General features: G+C 36.3%; 1 protein-coding gene across 1 annotated transcript in view; it reads left to right on the top strand.

The window, feature by feature from the left end:
- The window catches only part of VWA8 (von Willebrand factor A domain containing 8), a 391,960-nt gene that overhangs the window by 99,063 nt on the left and 272,217 nt on the right, over window positions 1–20,680 (top strand). Inside the window, exons 10-13 of the mRNA XM_036757477.1 lie at window positions 606–737; window positions 1,638–1,772; window positions 1,856–1,933; window positions 19,496–19,656. Of these exons, the coding sequence (XP_036613372.1) occupies window positions 606–737; window positions 1,638–1,772; window positions 1,856–1,933; window positions 19,496–19,656 (506 nt within the window). The remainder of the gene's footprint in view (window positions 1–605; window positions 738–1,637; window positions 1,773–1,855; window positions 1,934–19,495; window positions 19,657–20,680) is intronic.

A 20,680-nucleotide genomic window follows, 5' to 3' on the forward strand; every position in this document is an offset into this window, starting at 1 on the left:
AAACAAATTTATATACATTTTGTAACCTATCAGTCATCCTTTTTTTGATCAAAGATAAGTATGCTGTGATTCAGTTTGTCGTAAATATTAAAGACCCATTCAATATACCAAACTAGTAATATCTTTACTCACTTAATTAGGTTGGGTATATTTTTATGCTGAAATGTAGAGGATCAAAATGCACATTTTGTCTGAACAAGCTGTGTAAAAATGAACAGAAACAAGCCACATGCAATGGTAAAAAATGTATGTAATTCCTCAGGTTGCCACTACTGCATATTGATTATCTGCTGAAGTCTTTCTTTAGTTATAAAATCATATGTTATAAGCCTTGTTTAAGAAGTTGTTAAAGGAAATGTTCTTCTGCTATGTCTTTCTTTTACTGTCCTTGTGAGTAGTATTTTTGCACTATGTATAAAGGTTTGTGCTTATTCATAGCATCATGTGGCATTAAAGGTCACTAGTTCAGCCCTAGGATTGTACTGTTGCAAAAGTGCCTGTACATAGGAAATTTCAAACAGAATTAAAAAAGAATCAACTTTTATTGGGCTTTAGGCATTGAGGATTTAAATGAAATGGGTTATGATTTTCTTCTAATTTTACAGCGCTTTGAACTACAGGATTCAAGAAACTCTTTCCTTCCAAGTAGAATTGTGAGAGTAGAAAGCATTCCTGGAAACCGAGTGTGTAGAGCTGCTGTGACTCTCCAGTTGGGAAACAAAGAAGTGACCATGGAGGTGGTGATTCCCAGATTTGCTAGATGATAATCTTGATTTTTTGTTTGTTTGTTTACTTTATATGAGGCCTTCCTGCATAGTTTGCTTTTAAAATATACATCATAGGTGATTTTTTATGAAAGAAAATCTCAAATGAGAACATGAGAAGAGTAAATCACTCCAAAGACAAAATTTACTATTGTGTCATCATGCTGTGTTGTTGCACTCCCATTGTATTATTACCAAATGAGTTAATACCATTATTTTGTAAGGTTTTTTTTTTAGCCAAGTTAATTAGTTCTCAGTAAATACAAGACAGGATTAATTCCTGTTTCCTTCTTGTTGATTTAAGAGGCAACATATAATCTTAAAATATACAATTTTTTAAACAAAATTTTTTGCTGTGTTTTTTTTCTTCCAAGGAAAATATAATTGCTTTCTAAAAATTCACTGGTTTTATTATTGGAAGGTGAAACACATCTATAGTAGTGGCATTTGTAATTTTTAGTCTCAGTAGTTTAAGAGACAATTGGATTTTTCTGAAAGCAGAATGACTGGTGATAGATGCCTTAATATTGTAGTATGGCAGGTGGATAAATTAGGGATTCTGAAAATGGGAACCAGATCTTTGTATGTATAAAAGACAAAAGCAAAAAAATAAAAAAAAGAATGTTGCCTCAGGGTAATTAGATAATGAAATGCTTTCCTATACTTTACTGATGGATCTTATATAAATGCTTATCTCACCGTAAGCCCCTTAGTAGCTGGTTTAGACTTAATGGACTAGTGAGGCTTTAGATAAAATGGTGTTCCTTAAATAATGTGTGTTTCAAGAAAAGCTTTTTTGGGTACAAAAAGGAATAAACTAAAAATAGAATAGGCTTCCTTGTGTGCATCACATTTACCTCTGTTTCATTATAGGTACCAGCTGGGACCAGGCCATTAAATCAACATTCTGGATCAAACCATTTCATAAAGACTTTAAGCCATAAGCAGCTATTGGCAGAAATGATGCAGTCTCATATGGTTAAAGACATGTGTTTAATTGGAGGAAAAGTAAGAACGACAGCTTAAGTGCATTGTTTGTTTGCTTTGAATTGTGCATTGTAAATCTCTTCAATGAATGTTTTCTTTTCTAGGGTTGTGGAAAAACAGTCATTGCCAAGGAGTTTGCTGATGCTTTAGGTTATGACATAGAGCCTATCATGCTGTATCAGGTAATTGTTCATTTGCATATGTGTACACTGTAAAAACAGATGTGTAGGGTTTTGGTACTCTCCACAGAATTTCTTGGTAAAAAATGCGTTCCTGTTAAATCATGGACATGGAAGAATAATTCAAAGAATTATTGTGTGATAATTGTGTCTAATTTTGACTGTATGCCTGTTGGATAAAAGGTACCAGTGTTGGAATATTATTCCAGCATGTACTGATATTTTTAGTATAATGTTGCAATCTTTGACAGTATTGTGGAAAACCAAGTAGAATGACTGATTTTAGCAAAGCATGGAACTATGGTTACGGTTTGGTTTATGGTTAGTATAGTGATTCAGGGGACAATTATACAGGTAGAGTAATGCGTCATGGACATATTGTGGTAAAAAACCACTAACAGTTGGTGTTCTGGCGTGTTATAATCTGGTGGCATGTCCTTTAAACATGTTGTTAATCCTGTAATCCCCCCTCCTCCAAAGCATGTAGAATGCTTATGTGTTAGGCCATGTCTGGTTATAGTAGTATGCTTAGTTCCAGAAAACTGTTTCTCTCTTCTCTTGTTTCATGTGCATATCAATTAAGTAGATTTAGATGATATCCATGTACTCTTTGGGAGGCAGTTTCGTTGCACTAGACTTTCGTGTTCCTAATTAATGGTTTAGCTTTTTATTATTTTGGCTCCAATGGTTTGTATGATTCTAGACATATTTATAGTTGGGGGGAAAGACATCTGATGTTTACTGAAATAATTTAAACCAATTACTGCTGTGACCTTAGTTCTTATTGCATTTTGAATGTTTCATTGAGTAATATTTAGTTTACATAGCTTTAAGGTAGTCAAGAAACACTTGTTGAATTGTCTTGCACTGAATTTAGAAGGAATTAGACAGAGTAACATGATACTAGTAACTTTGATGCCACAGAATGAACCTTCTTTTGTAAAAATACATTTGAAAACTTGCTTTGTGACCACATTTCTTACTTCTCTTGTGTATATTAACTTTTTCAATACACCACCTTGTCATTTAGGGAAGAGCTTTGGGGTAGTAAGAAGGGGATTTATTGATGTATTGAATTCTGGAAGACTTAATTACTTTCTGAATGGTGTCCTGGGAAAATATGCAATGAATTGTTTAATTTCAGAGACAAATGAATTGACTTATCAGATTCATTTTAGAACATTTTCAGATGTTAAGGAAAAAACTTTTTTTCCTAAATCCTAAAGAAAATAGTAAAGATGAACGTAGTGCTTCAGATTGAAGAACATGGCAAAAAAACAAAAAGTTGTAACCTCACCGAAGGTTAATTCTTAGAAAATATTTTTGCTTTTTAAAAAATTTTTGGATCTCTAGTACTTAGCACAGTTCTCGACCAGTATAATGAAATGTTTGCAAAGCATTTATCATAGTGCTAGCTCTTGTTTTATATTACTTTTTATATATTTGTATTCTCCTTTGTGTAATAATTATTTATGTACATGTCTTATGATTCTTATTTTAGGCCCTTTAAGAGCAGGCTCAATATCTTATTTAGATTTTTTATTCTTTCTAGTACCTAAATCAGTGCTTGGCATTTTGCCTTGTATATCATAGGTGACTAACAATGTTTACTGCAGATATTTTGCAAATATTAGAAGCATATGACTGCCTACCTTGAAAGATGCTAAGAACTGTAACCAATTCTTACTTCACTCTTTCAAGGAGTAATAGGCTATATTAATAGAATCAAATAATTATTTTGTTTTGGTAGTAGTGGGGTCTCCGTAAATATGCATGTTGTGGAGGCCTGACCTTCAAATAATATGCATGCAGGAGCCCCATTGGGAAAAGTGAGTAAACATTATTTCCCTAGTAGAGTTACTTGGAGACTTCTCTGTTATTTGTGCATTTATAAAGCTACACTTAATCTGTGGTTTTACTGATGCGAACATTCAATTATTTTTAGACCTGACTATTTTTAGAATTGGGTTTTATGTGATAAAGGCATAGCCTGAACACCCAAATTTGTAGCAGTGCATAAAATATGTTTTATAATGGGCCATAAAAAAGTCTTAATGTATTTTGGCAGGATTGTTAGGTCAAATTATTTTACCTAACTGGTTATCATTTTTTCAATGTTGAAGTTAATGATTTAATGGTATTAGAGAAAGGATCCATTTCCTTCCTAACCCAATTAGGGCATATTTACAGACCTCATTTTTCACACCCACCCAAAAAAGTCTGTAATCTGGGAGACCTCCTTGGTATTTAAACACTGGAAGGACTTAAAAACTAAGCAGAATCCAACATAAACTTTCAAGAAGGAATTATTTTACCATTCTTTTGGTTAAAATAGTCTCTGTATGAAGTACATTGCAATCTCAGGGTCATCTTCGAATTCTCAGCCAAACTTTTCTTCCTATATCCAGACCGATGCCAAATCCTTCTGCTTCTTCCTTCATAATCTCTAAATTCCACTTCTTCCTATTTTTTCTCTATGATGGAAGTTTTTTTCCTTCCTTTGTATTCCTTTTTTTCCTCTTTCTCGGTAACTTTTTGTCAAATGTCTCCTGAGGAAATCAAACTTTCCTTTTTAGTGGCTTCTGTATTAGTTTTAAACTTTTGCTCTTTTTACTTCAAAGACTGTTTGTGGCTCTGAGTCTAAATCATCTTCTGTTCTCCTGCTTACTGATGCTACTATATCCTGGCCTATTTCTTGCTATTGTTACTTTTGACTTCTTTTATGGGACTTGAAATACCTTTCAAGAAGTTACTTCAACCCCTTTAAATATTTCCTTTTGTTGTTTACTTCTTCCAAGAATTGCCCTGGAAAGGATCGGAACCATCAAACTAACTAGCTTATGGACAGTCCTTTGCTATATTTCTGACCTACCAGGGGTGGGGAACCTGCAGCCTCAAGGCCACATATGGCCCTCTGGGTCCTCAGGTGTGGTTCTTTGACTGAGTCCAAACTAAAGAAGTTAGGACCCAGGGGGCCACATTTGGCCTCGGGGCTACAGGTTCCTCACCCCTGTAAGAGCTATACTGTTCTGACTACAGTTTTTTAGTCTAGTTTCAAAAGGTTTAAAACTTGAGAGTGAATATAGTTGAGGGCATTAAAGGCTAATAATCAGTCAGTCAGTAAATATTTATTAAGCTCCTATGTGTCAGACTGTACTAAGTGCTGGGGATGCAGATAAGAAAAAGATAGTCCCTGCTCTCAAGGAGATTACAATCTAAGGGGGTAAGACAACCCAAAAAAAGAAAGCTGAAAAGGGATAGGGGGAGAGGGAGCTGGAAAAGAAGACCCTTTGGTGCAAGGACCTGGGGGAGTCCTTCCAAGGAGTGCAGATGGTGGGAAATGGAGAGCTCGTCTAGAAGCCCTTTTTGAATGAAGACTTTGGGAGGAGTTCTTTGCTTTGCCCTCTAGTCCTAATGAATTAAAGATATACTTTTGACTTTAAAAGATACTTGGTCATATCTTTCACAATTTCAAATTATCAGTCTATTAAAGCACTATGTTAAGCAAGCATTATTTGTGTCCTTTTTTGCCTTTTAGTAAGTGAATGATGAAGCTCCTTGACATTAAGGTGAAACATTAGGTGAAATGAAAACATTAAGGTAAAGCTATAATAATTGGTGTGGGACATTATTTCATTTGGTTAGAGCATGAAGCTACAAATATTGAGTGCGTCACAAGGAATCTTAAAACTTTATTACAATGACTAGGATGTAATTACAAAAGAACATCATTACTTTCCATTGGGGAAAGCAGCATGTACCCAGGAAATTAAATATAGAATATGTACAAACTAGATGCACAGTAATTTCCAGGGGTGGGTACAGGTAACCAGGGGGATCAGGGTAATTTTCCTGAAGTAAGTAGCACATGAGCTGAGCTTTGAAGGAAACTAGGAATTCTGTGAGGTGAAGATGAGGGACAAGGATGGGAGACACAGCCTGTGTAAAAGCCTAGAGGTGGATAGATGGAATGTTTTTTAATAGGAAACAGGAAGCCAACTTGTTTGATTGGAACATAGGGTGTATAAAGAGTATAATCCTGGAAATGTAGACTGCCAGATTGTGAAGAACTTTAAAAACCAGAGAAGTTTGTATTTGATCCTAGAGGCAAGAAAGAATCACTGAAACATTGATTAGGGGAATGATACGGTCAGATTTGCGCTTTAGAATATCACTTTGGCAACTATGTGGGTGATGGCAGAGAGATCAAAAGGGAGGCTGTTGTAGTAGCCCAGCTGCATTATTCTAACCATCCACCCCCTTGTCTCCTGCTTACATGCTGCTGAATAGAAAATTACAGAACGGCGCCAATTGGGGGCACTACAGATTTATTTCACATAATCTCAAGTGACGTTTCACTGCAGCAGGGTAGTCCTTTTATGCACACCTACATCATCGATTTGCCACCACAGTGGACATTTCAAACATTTTTACCCTTCTGTAAACCTCTTATGGCATCCTCAGCTGAAGACAAAGCCTCATACTTCATCTAAAATATTGATGCCATTTGCTAAGCTCTCCCTCTTCTCTCTTCTTCATTCCATCTAACTCAGATGTTTTCCCTCACTATTTCCTCTTTCACACCTGTCTCGTATAAAGTAAGAGGGTAGAGGGTTTTGAACTGAGTGAGAACAGACAATTGCTGAAAAAGATGTGATGTAATACAATCAAGGGTTGCATGGGGAGGAGTTTATCTTAGCAAAGATAAGGGCCAGAATCTCAGGGACAGTTCATGTTGGAGACCTCTTAACTTTCAGTTTTCCCAAAGTAACCTTATCTAGGGCAAAGTTTGATCACTGTGCCCCTGCTTTGAGCTCTGCAAGTTCCTGACTAGAGTTTGGGTCTGAGCAACAGTAGGCGTTGCTGGACTAAGGCTCTATTAGCCAGTCATCATGGATCTGTGACGTGGAACTGGGTAGTGGCTGACAAAGCTGCCATTTATCACCTGTTCTTGTATCTTATACTGGTTTTGGCCCCTGTTGTGCTAGATCTGAGACCTCTTTCTGCCCTTACGCAAGGTGGTACACAGCCTCTCCTTGCACTGAAGTGCTCCATGTGGCCAGACCTTATCCCCAGTATGTACTGACCACTCTGGCTTGTCTTCCTATGTCAACCTTGGCTGCAAAAATAAATTTTTAAAAAAATTTCCATAGGATTATGTCTGGTACATTTTCTAGACATTTTGGGAAGAGTTTTGGGGTGGGGTTAGAGGTATGGGGGGAGGAAGCTCTCTGTAATTCTTCCTGCTCCTTTGTCATCTTGGCTTTGCCCTTTGTAATAACTTTTAAACTGTTTTCCTTGCCTCTAGTCTTTTCCCACTCCAATTCATTCTCCACCTGCTCACCAAGGTAATTTTTCTAAAGCCTAGGTCTGGGCTGTGTAGATACCTCCATCCAGAACCCATAGCTTCTCTCAGCCCACCAGACACCAAACATTACTGCCACTGCCTCTGCCCCTGCTCCTAACCCAGCCATCCATGACCATGGCCAACCTTATTTTATACTTCAGCATTGCTATTGATGAGCAAAAAAAGTACCTCACCTAAGGTTCTTTTGAACTATTTGCAGTTTTTAAAGAACAGTATTATTTTATGCTTCTTTAAGCTTGATAGTTGGGTTTTTTTGCATTAATATTTTAAAGTCATATTATGAACTACAAATCTACTATATAGATTATAAAAGTCTCATTTGAGGAGGTAGTAGTCCTATGGAAATTAAGCTTGAGATTTAATGATTACATTAGCTTTGTTCTTTAAAAATGAGTCTGTTAATTTAATTTTTAAATCAAATCCTTCAACTCATGTTCTGAATCAGAACTGTGCTTAAGAAATATAGTCAGCTTTATATTCTAGTCAACTTTAGGTGAAGACTTTTGAGGAACTTTTTGGGTGGTGGATAGTATCTTTCATGTAATTTCAACAGATTTAGTTATCATGAGGAATTTATTTTATTAGATTTTTAAGGATACAGTAAGAAACCTTTGGGTGTAGGTATAAAAATAAGCTTACAATTAAATTCTGGGGCCCAAAGAGGAAAAAAAATTGTAAAGGAACTAAAAATCCTACCAAATAAGGAATTCCCACCAGAAAGATATTTTTTGTACCATCACTGGTGGTCCACAAACTTACGTTTACATGTACCAGAGGAAGGAAGGATTCCAGTCATGGACTTTCCATGGAACAACTCCAAAAATAAGGGATGCATTGTAATTAAATACTGGGTATGTTGGTAGTAGCATATCTGTTTATGTTGATCATTATGATTATGTTTATGCTTTCTGACCAGCTTTCAATATTTCAATAAATGATTTCTCATTTCTACTTTTCATTGAAAGTCAGGCTCAGCAAAGGCAGTGAGGGAAATGGGAGAAGGCACTGGATTTGAAGTCAGGAGACCTGAGTTTGCATTCTGATCCTGCTGTCATTCACCAGATTTATGACTGCTGGCATGTCACCCATTCTGGGCCATAGTTACTGCCTTTGTTTGATGGAAATAATACTTATAAGAGGTAATGCGGCCTAGTAGATAGAGAGCTAGCATTGAATTTAGGAAGATATGGGTTCAGGTTCCTACCTCTGACACATGTTGGCTTGAGTGTCACCAGGCAAGTCATTTAACCTCTTAGTATCCCAAACAACTCTCCAAGACTAAAAATTAAATAACAGATACTGACTTGTATTAGTAGAGGAAGTTCTTTATTCAGGGCTCCCTACACCAATGAAATCACAGGTCCCAGAAATCAGGGAGGTACTGAAAGTACGGCCTACTTCCCTCCTGTATCATTGTGAAGAAAGCATTTGATCAGCTTGATAAAATATAAGATTCATTGTATTATATATGTTTACTTAGGAGTTATTAGAAATTTACTCAAGTTCATAAACCAATTGGCGATGGAACTATATAGCCATGAAGAGTGGTGTCTAAATAGACTGGATTAAAACATAAAATACTTAGAAAATTATTTACTTCTTGTATAAGAGGGTTAATTTTGAAGATTCCAAATATTTATTCAATCTTAGATCTGTCCCAGTCCTGCATTCTATGTCGTCGAGGAGTCTCAAAGTAAGCATCACCCCGGCTGAATGTTATTTTACCCTCTCCCTGTCCTCTAAAGCTGCTCCTTTCAGCTTCTCTGTTTTCATCGATAGTACTACCATCATCCTGGCCACCCAGGCTCCAGATCTTGGCGTCATTCTTCATTCTTCATTCTTCCTTCTTCCCCCCCCCAATAATATCAGTATTCACTTGCCAACATATTTTGCACCTATCCCCTCCCGTCCATTATCTCTACACGAGTGTATCCCTACGCTAATTCAGGTCCTCGTTACTGCTCAACTGAACTATCAAAGTAGAGTCCTGATTAGTTTCCCTGCTTTTAGCTTTTGTCTTCCTCGCTTCATTCTTCACACCAGCTGCAAACATAGTCTTTGTAATGTAGAAGTCCGGCTACGGCTCACCTTTTCATCCGTAGTTCGCTCTGTTTCCCTTTGTGTGCTAGTCAAACTGTACTATTAAAGAAAACTTGCAGACAAGTTCAGCAATTCAGAAATGGGAATGAGAGGCGCTGGGTCTCCCTCGTTGGAGATCTTGAAGGAGAGGCTGACAGGCCGTTTGTCAGGCTTGTTGCGAAGGGGCGCCTTCTCAAGCTTCATCTCGAGGTCCCTCCTGCCTCCGAGCTTTTGAGATTCCGTGATGCAGCGGCTACTAGCCTGACTCACCTTCTCCCGAGCTGGCCGTCCGCATCCGTTGAAACCATTTTCTTCCAAGGACTAGGTTCGATACTGCGTCTTCCGCGGCGTCTTCTCTTATTCCCCTCCACCAAAAGTGAGTTCCCTTCCTTCTTAATTTTTAAAGATATCTTTGATCTTCCCGGGACGGCGCTGTGGATGTGTATTGTAAATACTAAATGTTATTGAATTGAATTCTTTCCCCTACCTGTGGAAACAAAAATAACATTTCTTATTCTAACCAGTGAGGCCGGCCAGAAAACAACGCTTTCCCTCCTCGCCTCTCCGGGACTCTGGCTTTGCTATTAAAAAAGCTTGTGTGACCTTTGGTCGAGTCACTTCCCATCTCCGCGCTTCGCGTCTTCATCGTTAAAGAGAAGGGGCTAGATGGTGCGGTTCTGTCTTTTTTTGAGTTTCCTCGGATCTCTAAATTTTGTGACTAAATGACTTTTTTGTCTGTTTTTGTTTTGTGACTTCTGTTTTTCTGTTCCTCCGCCAGAAATATTGATTAGCTGATAATTCATTCGCTGTCCGGGTTTGTGAAGATCAAATGAGATACGTTTGTAAAGCGTGTACCGCAGCGCCTGGTACGTGGAAGGTGCTTAGTAAATTTGATTGAGTAAAACGAATGACGACTGATAGGCTTTCCAGTGCCTGAAGTAGGCCCTTACGGCTCGACTGAAAATGACCATTTTCAAGAGGTTCAGGGAAAGGCAGACAAGTTCAGTTCTCTTTTACTCGCCGATAAAGAGTGCGCAACAGGGACAGGGCTGCTTGAGTGAACAGGGGCCTGCTGATCTGCTACATCTGCTCTCATAAAACTGCTTAATTTCTGTGAGTTTACCATGAGACCGTAAGAAAAGCTGCTTACCCATCCCTCTGGGCGTGCTTAACACGTGTTATTTTTTCATCCCCACAGAGATTTGGATTTCAGCATTATAATTTGGGGGACTGGCGTGTTTGTAAGACTATAGTTTAATAATTAATTCAGACAACTGTATATATAGGAATATTTGGGGCTAAATAATGGCTGGTTTAATCATGGAAGTGTTACTTTGTACAGAGAAGGCCATCGGTTGTAATCCTCAGCACATGGGTACTCCCGGTAACAGACAACTGATTGTGAGTAATTTTGAACTTGTAGAGTTTTGGGATTGGGAAATAAATTCCTTCTGATACCTGAAAATTTGGATATATAGAATTCTGAATCCTAGATATATCTTGGAACCATAGCACACCTGAGCCAAATGTAGGCTTATACTCCACCTATGCCCCACCTTGTAAGGCAAAAAGTACTGGATTTTAAATCAGAGGACTGTATAATTGAACCTCTCCTCCACAACTTGGTAGTGATACAACCTTGGGAAAGTCAGCTGATCTTTTGGTCTCCTTTTCTAATTTTCAGAAGGTGGGCCTTAGACTAAAATGAAGTCTGATGCCTCTCTAGTTCTAGATCTATGATTGTTACTTTTCTGATCATTTAATTTTATAGAGGAGAAAAGTGAGACTCAGAGATGTGCCTTGCCCAATGCCACAGAGCTAGTTTGTGACAGGGCCACCAATCCAAATCCGCTGAACCCTAAAACATTGGTGTAGCTCTTCATAATTTGTTTACATTAGTCAGCGGCTTAATTCTAGGAATACAGAGAAAAACCCAATCCTCAAGGACCTTACTTTATGGTGAGGAATATAGCATAAAAATAACCAGGTATATGCAAGATATATTTAGAGTATTTGAAAGGTAATCTCAGGGAGCAGTATCAGCAGCTGCTTAAAATGAGGCTTAAGGAAATCTAAGAAGTATAGATGAGGAGGCCATAGCACTTCAAGCATGAGAGAACCCATGACATGATTAGATTAGCATTTTAGGAAAATTACTTTGACAGCTGTGTAGATGATGGATTGGGGGGGAAAGCCTTGAGGCAGGCTGAAAGACTCTTGAAAGAGTCCAGGAGAGAGTTAAAAGGGCCTGAATGAGGTCATAGCTTTGTGAATGGAGAGAAAGGAATGTACAGGAGAGATACTGACAGTCAGAAAATACTTATAAATTCTTGCTATTTGCTAGGCACTATGCTGAGCGCTGGAGATGCAAAGAAAGGCAAAAACATGATCCCTACTCTCAAGGTACTCACGTTCTAGTGGTGGAGACAAAATTAGAATAACTATATGCGTATAAAATTTAAATTGTGTAAAGGCAAGGTAATCTTTGAGTAAAGATGGGGCTCAGGGACACTGGAAGGTGGGAATGTGAAAGGAGAAGTAATAAGATTTGGCAGCAGATCAGATTGTTGTGAATGTAAGCCAGTGAGTGAGCAGTCCAAGGTAACTGGGAGGATAGTGATGCCCTCAGAAGGAATAGGGATGTTGGGAAGAGAAGAAGGTTTGCGGGAGAAAGATAATGAAGTGTGTTTTGGGCCTATTGAGTTTGATATGCCTAAAGGACATAATTAGAAATACCTAAAAAGCAGTTGAATTAACATTAGTTAATTCTAGAATATTATGTCCTTTAAAAATTTTTAGAGGACCTATAAGAGAGGAAGATGTGAAAAGATAAGTTCATTAGAAATGGATTTTATCAAGTAGCATATATGAAGCTAAGAAGAAAGAGAATTGAAAATCTGAGTGTATTCTGAACCTTACTTATTTGTGGGTAGGCTTCTGATTGCATGGTATGATGTAATCTGTGAAAAAGCCTCTGTCCCAAAATATCTTCCCCTGGCCAAACTGCTACCAGAACTCTACCACTAAGAATACCTTTGGGTTTATTTATTATCCCCTGTTAGAATGGAAATATGCTTGGAAAGGGTAGCAACATTAAGCTGTTATCTGCTATTGACATTTTAGTGCAATTTATTGGATCTTCTTCCTTAGGACAGCTAGCTGTAAGTAGATTTTCATAGAGAAGAGAGACTAGAGTAAGGTCTGTAGCAAAGTCGGGGAGGCTTTGTGCAGTGAGGGCGCTGCGGTGTACCAGCGCATTGATACTGTGGTCTCCCGGGTATACCATGGCATTGATTACCAGCAGGATACAGAGCACATGAAAAATTAGTCAGCAAGATGACAAAATTTACCTATGTCTTTATTCTTGCCTGAATCTAGTTCTGTGCTAGGATATTCTTTGACAAATTCAACAAAGATTTACTATATGCCTTTTGTGTACCGTGCTCTCTGCTTAGATGCAGGAGTGGATACAGTGTTAAGGTAAGATAGTCATGCCCTCTGGTAAATTATAGTCTGATATGGAGATATCCTATTAGATGTCCTAATAGGGAGATGAAAAATAAACACAGATAACTCAAATAATGTTATGTAATAAATGCTTTATGGAGGTACACAGTGCAATGGGAGATTTATGGGGCATATGAGGAGTCTAATAAATGCTTGTTGATTGATTACCAGAAGTGAGGGCAATGGAAAACATAATCTGTACTAGGATATTTATCCCCTTTTTTGCCTTTTCTTCTAATAAATCAACATCATCTGAAAGTTTTAATAATAAATCTGATAACAGAATTCTTGCTTGTTTGTAAACTGATGTGGAAGTGAGAGAAGAGCCAACTGACTATTCATGTTCTAGTGATAGGATATCAGAAAATCTAGGCTGTCCCTTATCTCAAGCTATCTCAATTTCTTTCCCCCCAAGTCCCCTTGCCCATCTATGCTTATTCACCCATCAATTATTCATAACCTTTGGATTAATTCTGACATTGGATTCAGTGGGAAACTGAAGCCAACATTTGGAATGTTAACTTTATATTCAGTTTTGAGGAACCTGACTGTTCTGTATATTCAATGCATGTATAAATTTAAAATCAATAATGTTATAATTTGAATGCCATTATGCGGCGTAGCGTCCTTCAAGGCTCAGTTTTAATGCCCCTTTCTTTGTAAAATCTTATCTGACCACTCTGGCCTGAATCAGTATCGTCTTTAGCTTTTCTAATTAAGTAGTGCCTGCAGAAATGAGGAAATACAGTTTCTTCTTATATATAAAGTGGTGGTGACTATGAATGTGGAATGGGTCGTGTACCCTACAAGAGCCAGGTTTTATCTGTGTCACTTGGCTTTGATTAAATGTTTTTCTTTGTAGCCAGGAAAGGTTCAGTGTGTATGCATAGGGGGAATAGATCAGGAAGAGGGAAGGGTTAAAAACAAAACCCCCAAACTCTCCCCTCCAGAATTATAGAGGAAGCTACAATTAGGCAAAAGAAAAATCATGTGTCTGTGAAAACAGCCATTCTTTACCAAAGCTGCACCAAGCCATAGATAGTTACAGCTAATGCACTATATGTTGTACAGTTGTTTATTACCAAAAATATTATTGTAGTAAGATAATTAACCTTGTTAAATTAAATTTTGAGCAGATTTTCCAGTAGTACTTAATAAATAATTGTTGACTTGATAGAACACAGTCTTGTCCTCAGTGAGTCTTTATTCTAAATCTAAAACGGTCTGTTTGTTCCTGAACTGGCCATAATTGTATGCTTTATTGCTCTATTCATAATCTACTTCGGTTAGTTCACTTTGTTGGAGCTTTATTTGGACCAGATAATTCCATCTGCCCCATGCTGTTAACATTGGGAATTGGAGGAAGTGAAGGAGATCATCTTGTCTTACTTATCAGTTTTAAAGATGAGAAAATTGAAGCCCTGGGAGATTGTGACTTGCCTAAGCTTAAGATTCCTTGTTGAAATCCAGACATCTTATCCAGACATCTTCCTTAACCTGCCAGTTTAATAAATTTATTAAAAAAGGAAACTAGGGCTTATTGTGACACAATTTGTTTTTAGTGAACCCATCCTAGCTCCTCTGCTCTTAAATCTCTTCTTAAAATTTGCCTGTAATTGCCATCTAGGTCACCAGTCTGTAGTTTATAGAATCTACTTTCCCAATGTTCAGAAGTAGGACATTTCCCCATAGTCCCATTGCATCTCTGCTGTTTTCCACTTGCTTGAACTTAAAAATAGCCTTTTTAAAAAAAGCTGAAGTATAAAACAAGGAAGAGTTTAAAAATACTTCTACAATATATGTAAAATGAGGGATTTTTTTTTTTGGTTAAGATCAAACATAAGTGACACTAAGGAATGTTGGAAAACTGCCATATGTTCTGTTCATTGAGCATACTTAGAATCTGTAAATAATTGTAGGGATCTGTTCAGAGTATCTAGAAATTATTAACATTCTCTGTTTACACAACATTCTGCCACTAACAAGTAGCAACATAATTAATCCCTTATTGTATTGCTTATGGATTATATGAGGAAATCTTACTGGAGATAATATTAGTTGAGCCTGAACATTTTCTATCAAAACTTCCCTATTGCTAAGTTTGATAGGACATTTATGCAATAGAATCAGTTAAGTTTATTTAAAGTAGCATTCAGAAACCTATAGAATTCCAGTTATTTCCTTTCCAACCTTATGTGATAAAAATTATTTTTTCTATATCATAAAATGAAAGCTTACTTTCATCTCAGTTTCAGTATTCACTTGAATTTCATGTTTAGCCTGAAAGGTTACATTTTGTATTGAATTTTCCTTTTTGAAAGACATTTCATTTATTAAATTAGTTGTATTTCTTATTCTTCAGTTTATCCACAACTAAACAACTTTCTGTGGTTATTTAAGTGATGATCTTTAGTTTCTAGGTTTTATGGGTATCTCAGAACTGAATTGTTAATGTTATGGATATTGCAAAATCGAATTAACCCTCAGTCCGTATGTTTATTTTCTGATATGTTTCTCAGTTACAGAATTGTCCACAACATTGCTGTTTTCTTCTCTGAAAATGAAATCTTCATTTTACGTAGGGGTTTTCCTTTGGGAAATTAGAGATCAAAATTCTGGAAAGTTACAATTGTAGTATGAATTAAGGATGTTTTCCAGGGATCTGAAGGTGAGGCTGTAGGTCAGACAATGGTGATAACCCTGAAGGAACTAGATTTCACGTCCTGTTATTTTAAGACTTTTAAGGAAATGCAGAAAGAGGAAATGGTTCAGGCTCTGTGACATCATTGGTACTATTTTTACTTTCTGAGGTTCAAAGACTTTACAATTCAGGGATGAGAAAAACGTATACAAAAATGGAAGCATTAATCTTTGCTTTACAGGGTGATGTGGATAGGCAGGAAGAAAATAAGAGATGTCTCACTATGTATCTAGGTAGCTACATATGTCTGTGTACATAATAATCTTTAACATTTTAAAGTTAAATTTAAAATGTTAAAAAATTAATAGTCCCATTAATGAAAGAAAAGTAGAACAGTTTTGTATTAAAAATGTTGCATATGGTAAAACAAGCTTCTATTAAAGTATTTTCAGAGTACTACACAATCAGGCATTCTGTAGATACAGATACTGGAGAATATCGTTAATTTTATTTGAAAGGTTAATGTTTTACTTGAAAGCTCTACTTTTGTTATCAGGTGAAGTTCATAATTTGATGAATATATTAAGGTAAATGAGGTATAGTTGTTTACTCTGTGAACATCTATTTTTGTTTGTTTCTGAGCTCCTTAATAGGATTTTGTACCTGTTTCACATAAAATAGCATCTTATAACTGGTATTGGGGAAAGTAGGAATGGCAGTATCTTTTTGTACCTCGGAAAAAAACTTAGTTCTCATCTTGTCTAACAAACTGGGATTTTAACTGTGACAACCAGTTTTATTATGAGAAACACTCCTTCCCCTGCATGCCCCCCCAACCCCAGGAAGATTTTACTTTAATGTGTAGGATGTGATAGAAATGAAGAATGATTAACTCCTCCATCACTTGAAATTAAATTGAGATTTATTTCAAGAATAAATTTCAAGAATAAATTTCAAGAATAAAAGATGATCAAACAATGTTCTGTGGTTATGAGATGTGTAGATCTCCTTCTCCTTTGAGAGCATCAGTTTATCAATTGATGTAGCATCACTTCAGTGCAGATAATGGACGGAGGACTAAGTATGGAGTTAGGAGACATGAATTCTTCTGTTCATTATCAGGATGGTTATCAATTAACATTTGTTGAGCATCTACCTATCTGACTGACTTCTAAGCATTAGCTGTAAGAATAAAATGCAAAATAATATAGAATATCTTTATTCTAAATTATGCTACAGAATACTTTTTTTAAATACTACAGGATGCTCTTTTTAAAAACTATCTGCATAATACCACAGTGCATACTTATTTGCTGTGTTTTGGGATGATGTTGATCAACATATATGAGTTTTTTAAAAGATCTCTGAATGAGAAATTTCCTCTCTTTAAAATACAGTATTCAAATACTACTTATCTCCACATTTGAGCAGTTTCTTTCACTAAAAGTACATGTCACAGACTCCTTATTTTGAGCTAATAAGAAAAGTGGCAGGACTAAAATATTGGGAAATTCTACCTCTGAAGTGGGGGAAATGCACAAATATCTAAAACTTCTCAATCCAATCAAAAAACAAGTTTCTATCGATGTTTACCTTTAAGGTTTTTCTAGGCTTCTGTGATCCTTTTGTTTTTATGCCATAGTAATTTTCTAATATTTCACCACCCTTCCTCCATTAAGTATTCTAATGTAATAAAAAGTTACCAAGACATAGATCACTACTTACAATTAATTGGAATTTGGCTATTTATTGGTATTACTTATTTACATTATCGTAGCCAGTTATGCATATTCATGTCTTAGTTCTGCTTATTTCAGTATATAAAAGTTTACACAAATCTTCCCATGTTTTCTCTGAATTCCTAATATTTGTAATTTCCTTTAGATTCATATGCCCCAATTTGTTCAGCCTCTTCCCAATATATGGAAACCCATTTCTTTTCCAGATATGTGTTTTTTTTTTTTTGGCTACTACAAAAAAATGCTAGTCTTTTTTTTTAAAAAATTGTTGTATGTGCTTTAAAATTTCAAAGGAGATATTTAAAAAATCCTAGCTTTGGGGCAGCTGGGTGGCGCAGTGAGTAGAGCACTGGCCCTGGAGTCAGGAGGACCTGAGTTCAAATGTGGCCTCAGACACTTGACACTTATACTAGCTGTGTGACCTTGGGCAAGTCACTTAACCCCAATTGCCCTGCCAAAAAGCAAAAAAAAAAAAAATCCTAGCTTTGAGCATAGCCTCTGTTTTCAAAGTAAAACAGTTTTCATATCATATTTGTGTCTGATCTTTATTGGATAACATCATGCATTATTAGTGTGTGATAAATAGTAGTGAGCAATTAGTACCAAAAAAGTTATTTCTTTTGTTTTTCCTTAACTCTTTAAGATGAACTTTTAAATGATTGTTTTATATTTTGGTTTTTTTCTGTATTTTCAGCAAAGTGGTAGTATCTGGTAATCAAAAAGTCTTACAAGTAGATGCTTAGCAGATGTTGAATTAAATAGAATTTTGAAATGGCGTACATTTTAATTTAGGGGTTTGATGTTGACTTTGTTTCCCTTACTATTTAGTATGCTCATATAACCTTTATTATTGGGTAATTCATTCAGTATGCTATCTTATGAATACCAGTTTTAGAATTTTATTATCACCGGCTTCATAAATGATGATACCATTCTAACACTGTGCACACTTAATGTTCAAGGAAAGAATTAAGAAATTAAGAAAATTAATTTATTTGCAAAGCTATATAGAGTGCCAGCTTGGTTTGTCAATCTGATGGTTCCACAGGACCTTGAGGTGCTAAGGGCTTGCTGGACTTGAATGCCATTATTTTTTGAATGGCTTATCTTTCAACACAAGCTTCAAAATAGTTATTTTTAAAACATTTTCATCATTGTGAATGAAATATTTGCTAGAAGTGGAACAGGTTTTTTTGGTAGGTAATAAGCGTATGCAAGAGTTAAGACTTTCACTGTCCTTGTGGTGCAGAAGAATACATTCATGATTACAAAGTACCAGTTGGTTAACATTGATGATACAATTGAAGTGGCCTATTTTGGGTTAGTATTTGATATACATACTACATGATTTGAAACCTAGAGTAAATTAAAACTCGAAACTAAAAAAGAAACCATTGCCTGAACACCAATACATGGGGTGGGGTTAGGTTTGGAGGGAGGATTAAGATGCGGTTTCACACTCTGGCTTCATTGCCTTTGATATGAAAGGCCCACAAATGTGTCGGAGCTATTAATAGTCTGCTTCGGTCTGTTGCATTATTTTAGTGTTAGCACATTGTGTGTATGAGTGTCATATTTTCTAATCACATGTAAGTGCCCTGCCATGGTATTTCAATTCCTGTAACTTCTCTGGTGGCTCTTCTATTTGGTTTCCTCAAGTTTCAAGCCTCTCTCTAACATGCTATGACTAGTCACAGTAATGATCATAACTGTTGACTTCTCTGCAAAGCTCATCAACTGCAGGAAGATGCACAGCATTTGATAAGAATCGCTGGGCATGCTTTGAGTATGCAAAACCTTTAGTCCTTAAAAAGGAATTGGCTCATTTTCATTCCTTCAGAATTTAACATAACATTGAGCTAAATTTAGTTAAGTCATGTGGAAATTACTGCCAAATACATCACGCATATAGAATGAATGAGCATATTCCAGAAGAGAAAAAAAAATCTGTAAAGAAAAATGAGGGACGTGATAAAAGAAATTTATAAAAATCCCAGTCTTATTAAAACATTGAAGAATAACATTAAAAACTAAAACAAACATATATCCCATAAAAGACCCAAGAAAATGCATTTGGTTAGCTTCTTTACTTTGATAAGAGAAACGAGTTTTCATCCTATGGGTTCTTTCATTAAGAAAAACAAGAAAATTTCAAATACTTATGATGCTTTTCTCCTCAATTTAACATTCATTCCTATAATTTCTTTTGCGGGTCTGGGGATCATATTTAGGATATGACAGCCCGCGATTTGGTACAGCAGAGATACACTCTTCCCAATGGAGATACTGCTTGGAGGTCTTCTCCACTTGTTACTGCTGCTCTAGAGGGAAAGCTTCTTATCTTGGATGGCATTCATCGTGTCAATGCTGGTACACTGGCTGTACTTCAAAGGTCAGCATGGGTTACAAAATACACGACTAAAAAATTGATGTGAAAGTCTCTCCTTTGCTTTGGGGGAAGAAATATGCAAAAAAAACTACTGAGATTTTTTTTTTCATGAACATACAAATAAAATATGTGTGTATGCATACACATATACACACCCATACTTGTGTGTATGTGTGTATATGGAGGAAGTATATCTAGATAAATATGTTAATGATTGCAAATTCAAGCTTTAGATAAACAGTTTTTCCTCTCTAAGGAAAAAAGGTGGAGGTAGGGGAAACCTCTAATTGAGTTCTGTATCTTAAAGCTTCAAAAGAAAATAAAACCTCAAAAGTTACTAAACTTGGAATTTTCTTGCTCTAAGATGCAACTTCACTTCATACAGAAACTTTGTGAGGCACAGGTCAAAAATTTGTTCATTTTTCTTGCTTTTTGGAAGAATTGAAAATACAACATCCCCACAAAATGGGTAAACAGTTGTCAGAATGTGTTATAAATAATGCCTGGTGTTACCTTGGAATTCTAAGATAAGTTGTGTGTGAAATTAAGTCTTTTTCTTGTTTTCACTTTAGAAAAGAAACCTCAATTTCCTTCTCTGAAATTGTGAATTGAGAAGTACAATCTTATTTTATAATTTTCATAGGGAAACAACTTCATATCATATAGTTCAAACAGAATGATAGGGGCAGCTAGGTGGCGCACTGAGTAGAGTACTGGCCCTGGAGTCACGAGGACCTGAGTTCAAATCCGGCCTCAGACACTTGACACATGTACAAGCTGTGTAACCCTGGGCAAGTCACTTAACCCCAATTGCTCTCCCAAAAACAAAACAAAACAAACAGAATGATAATAAAATCACTTTCCTCCCATATTTCATTTTTGCAAATGTGGAGATAAATGAATGGGTTGAACTTTGGTATCTGAAAAATTATATTTACCAGAACACCCTTCCTTTCATGCTGGACTATGAACGTGTTTGAGAGGCCAAAACACTTACACACAGTAGTTAAATTGCAAGTGTATTTTT

This window comes from Trichosurus vulpecula, chromosome 4, assembly GCF_011100635.1.
Source record: "Trichosurus vulpecula isolate mTriVul1 chromosome 4, mTriVul1.pri, whole genome shotgun sequence".
Lineage (NCBI taxonomy): Eukaryota > Metazoa > Chordata > Mammalia > Diprotodontia > Phalangeridae > Trichosurus > Trichosurus vulpecula.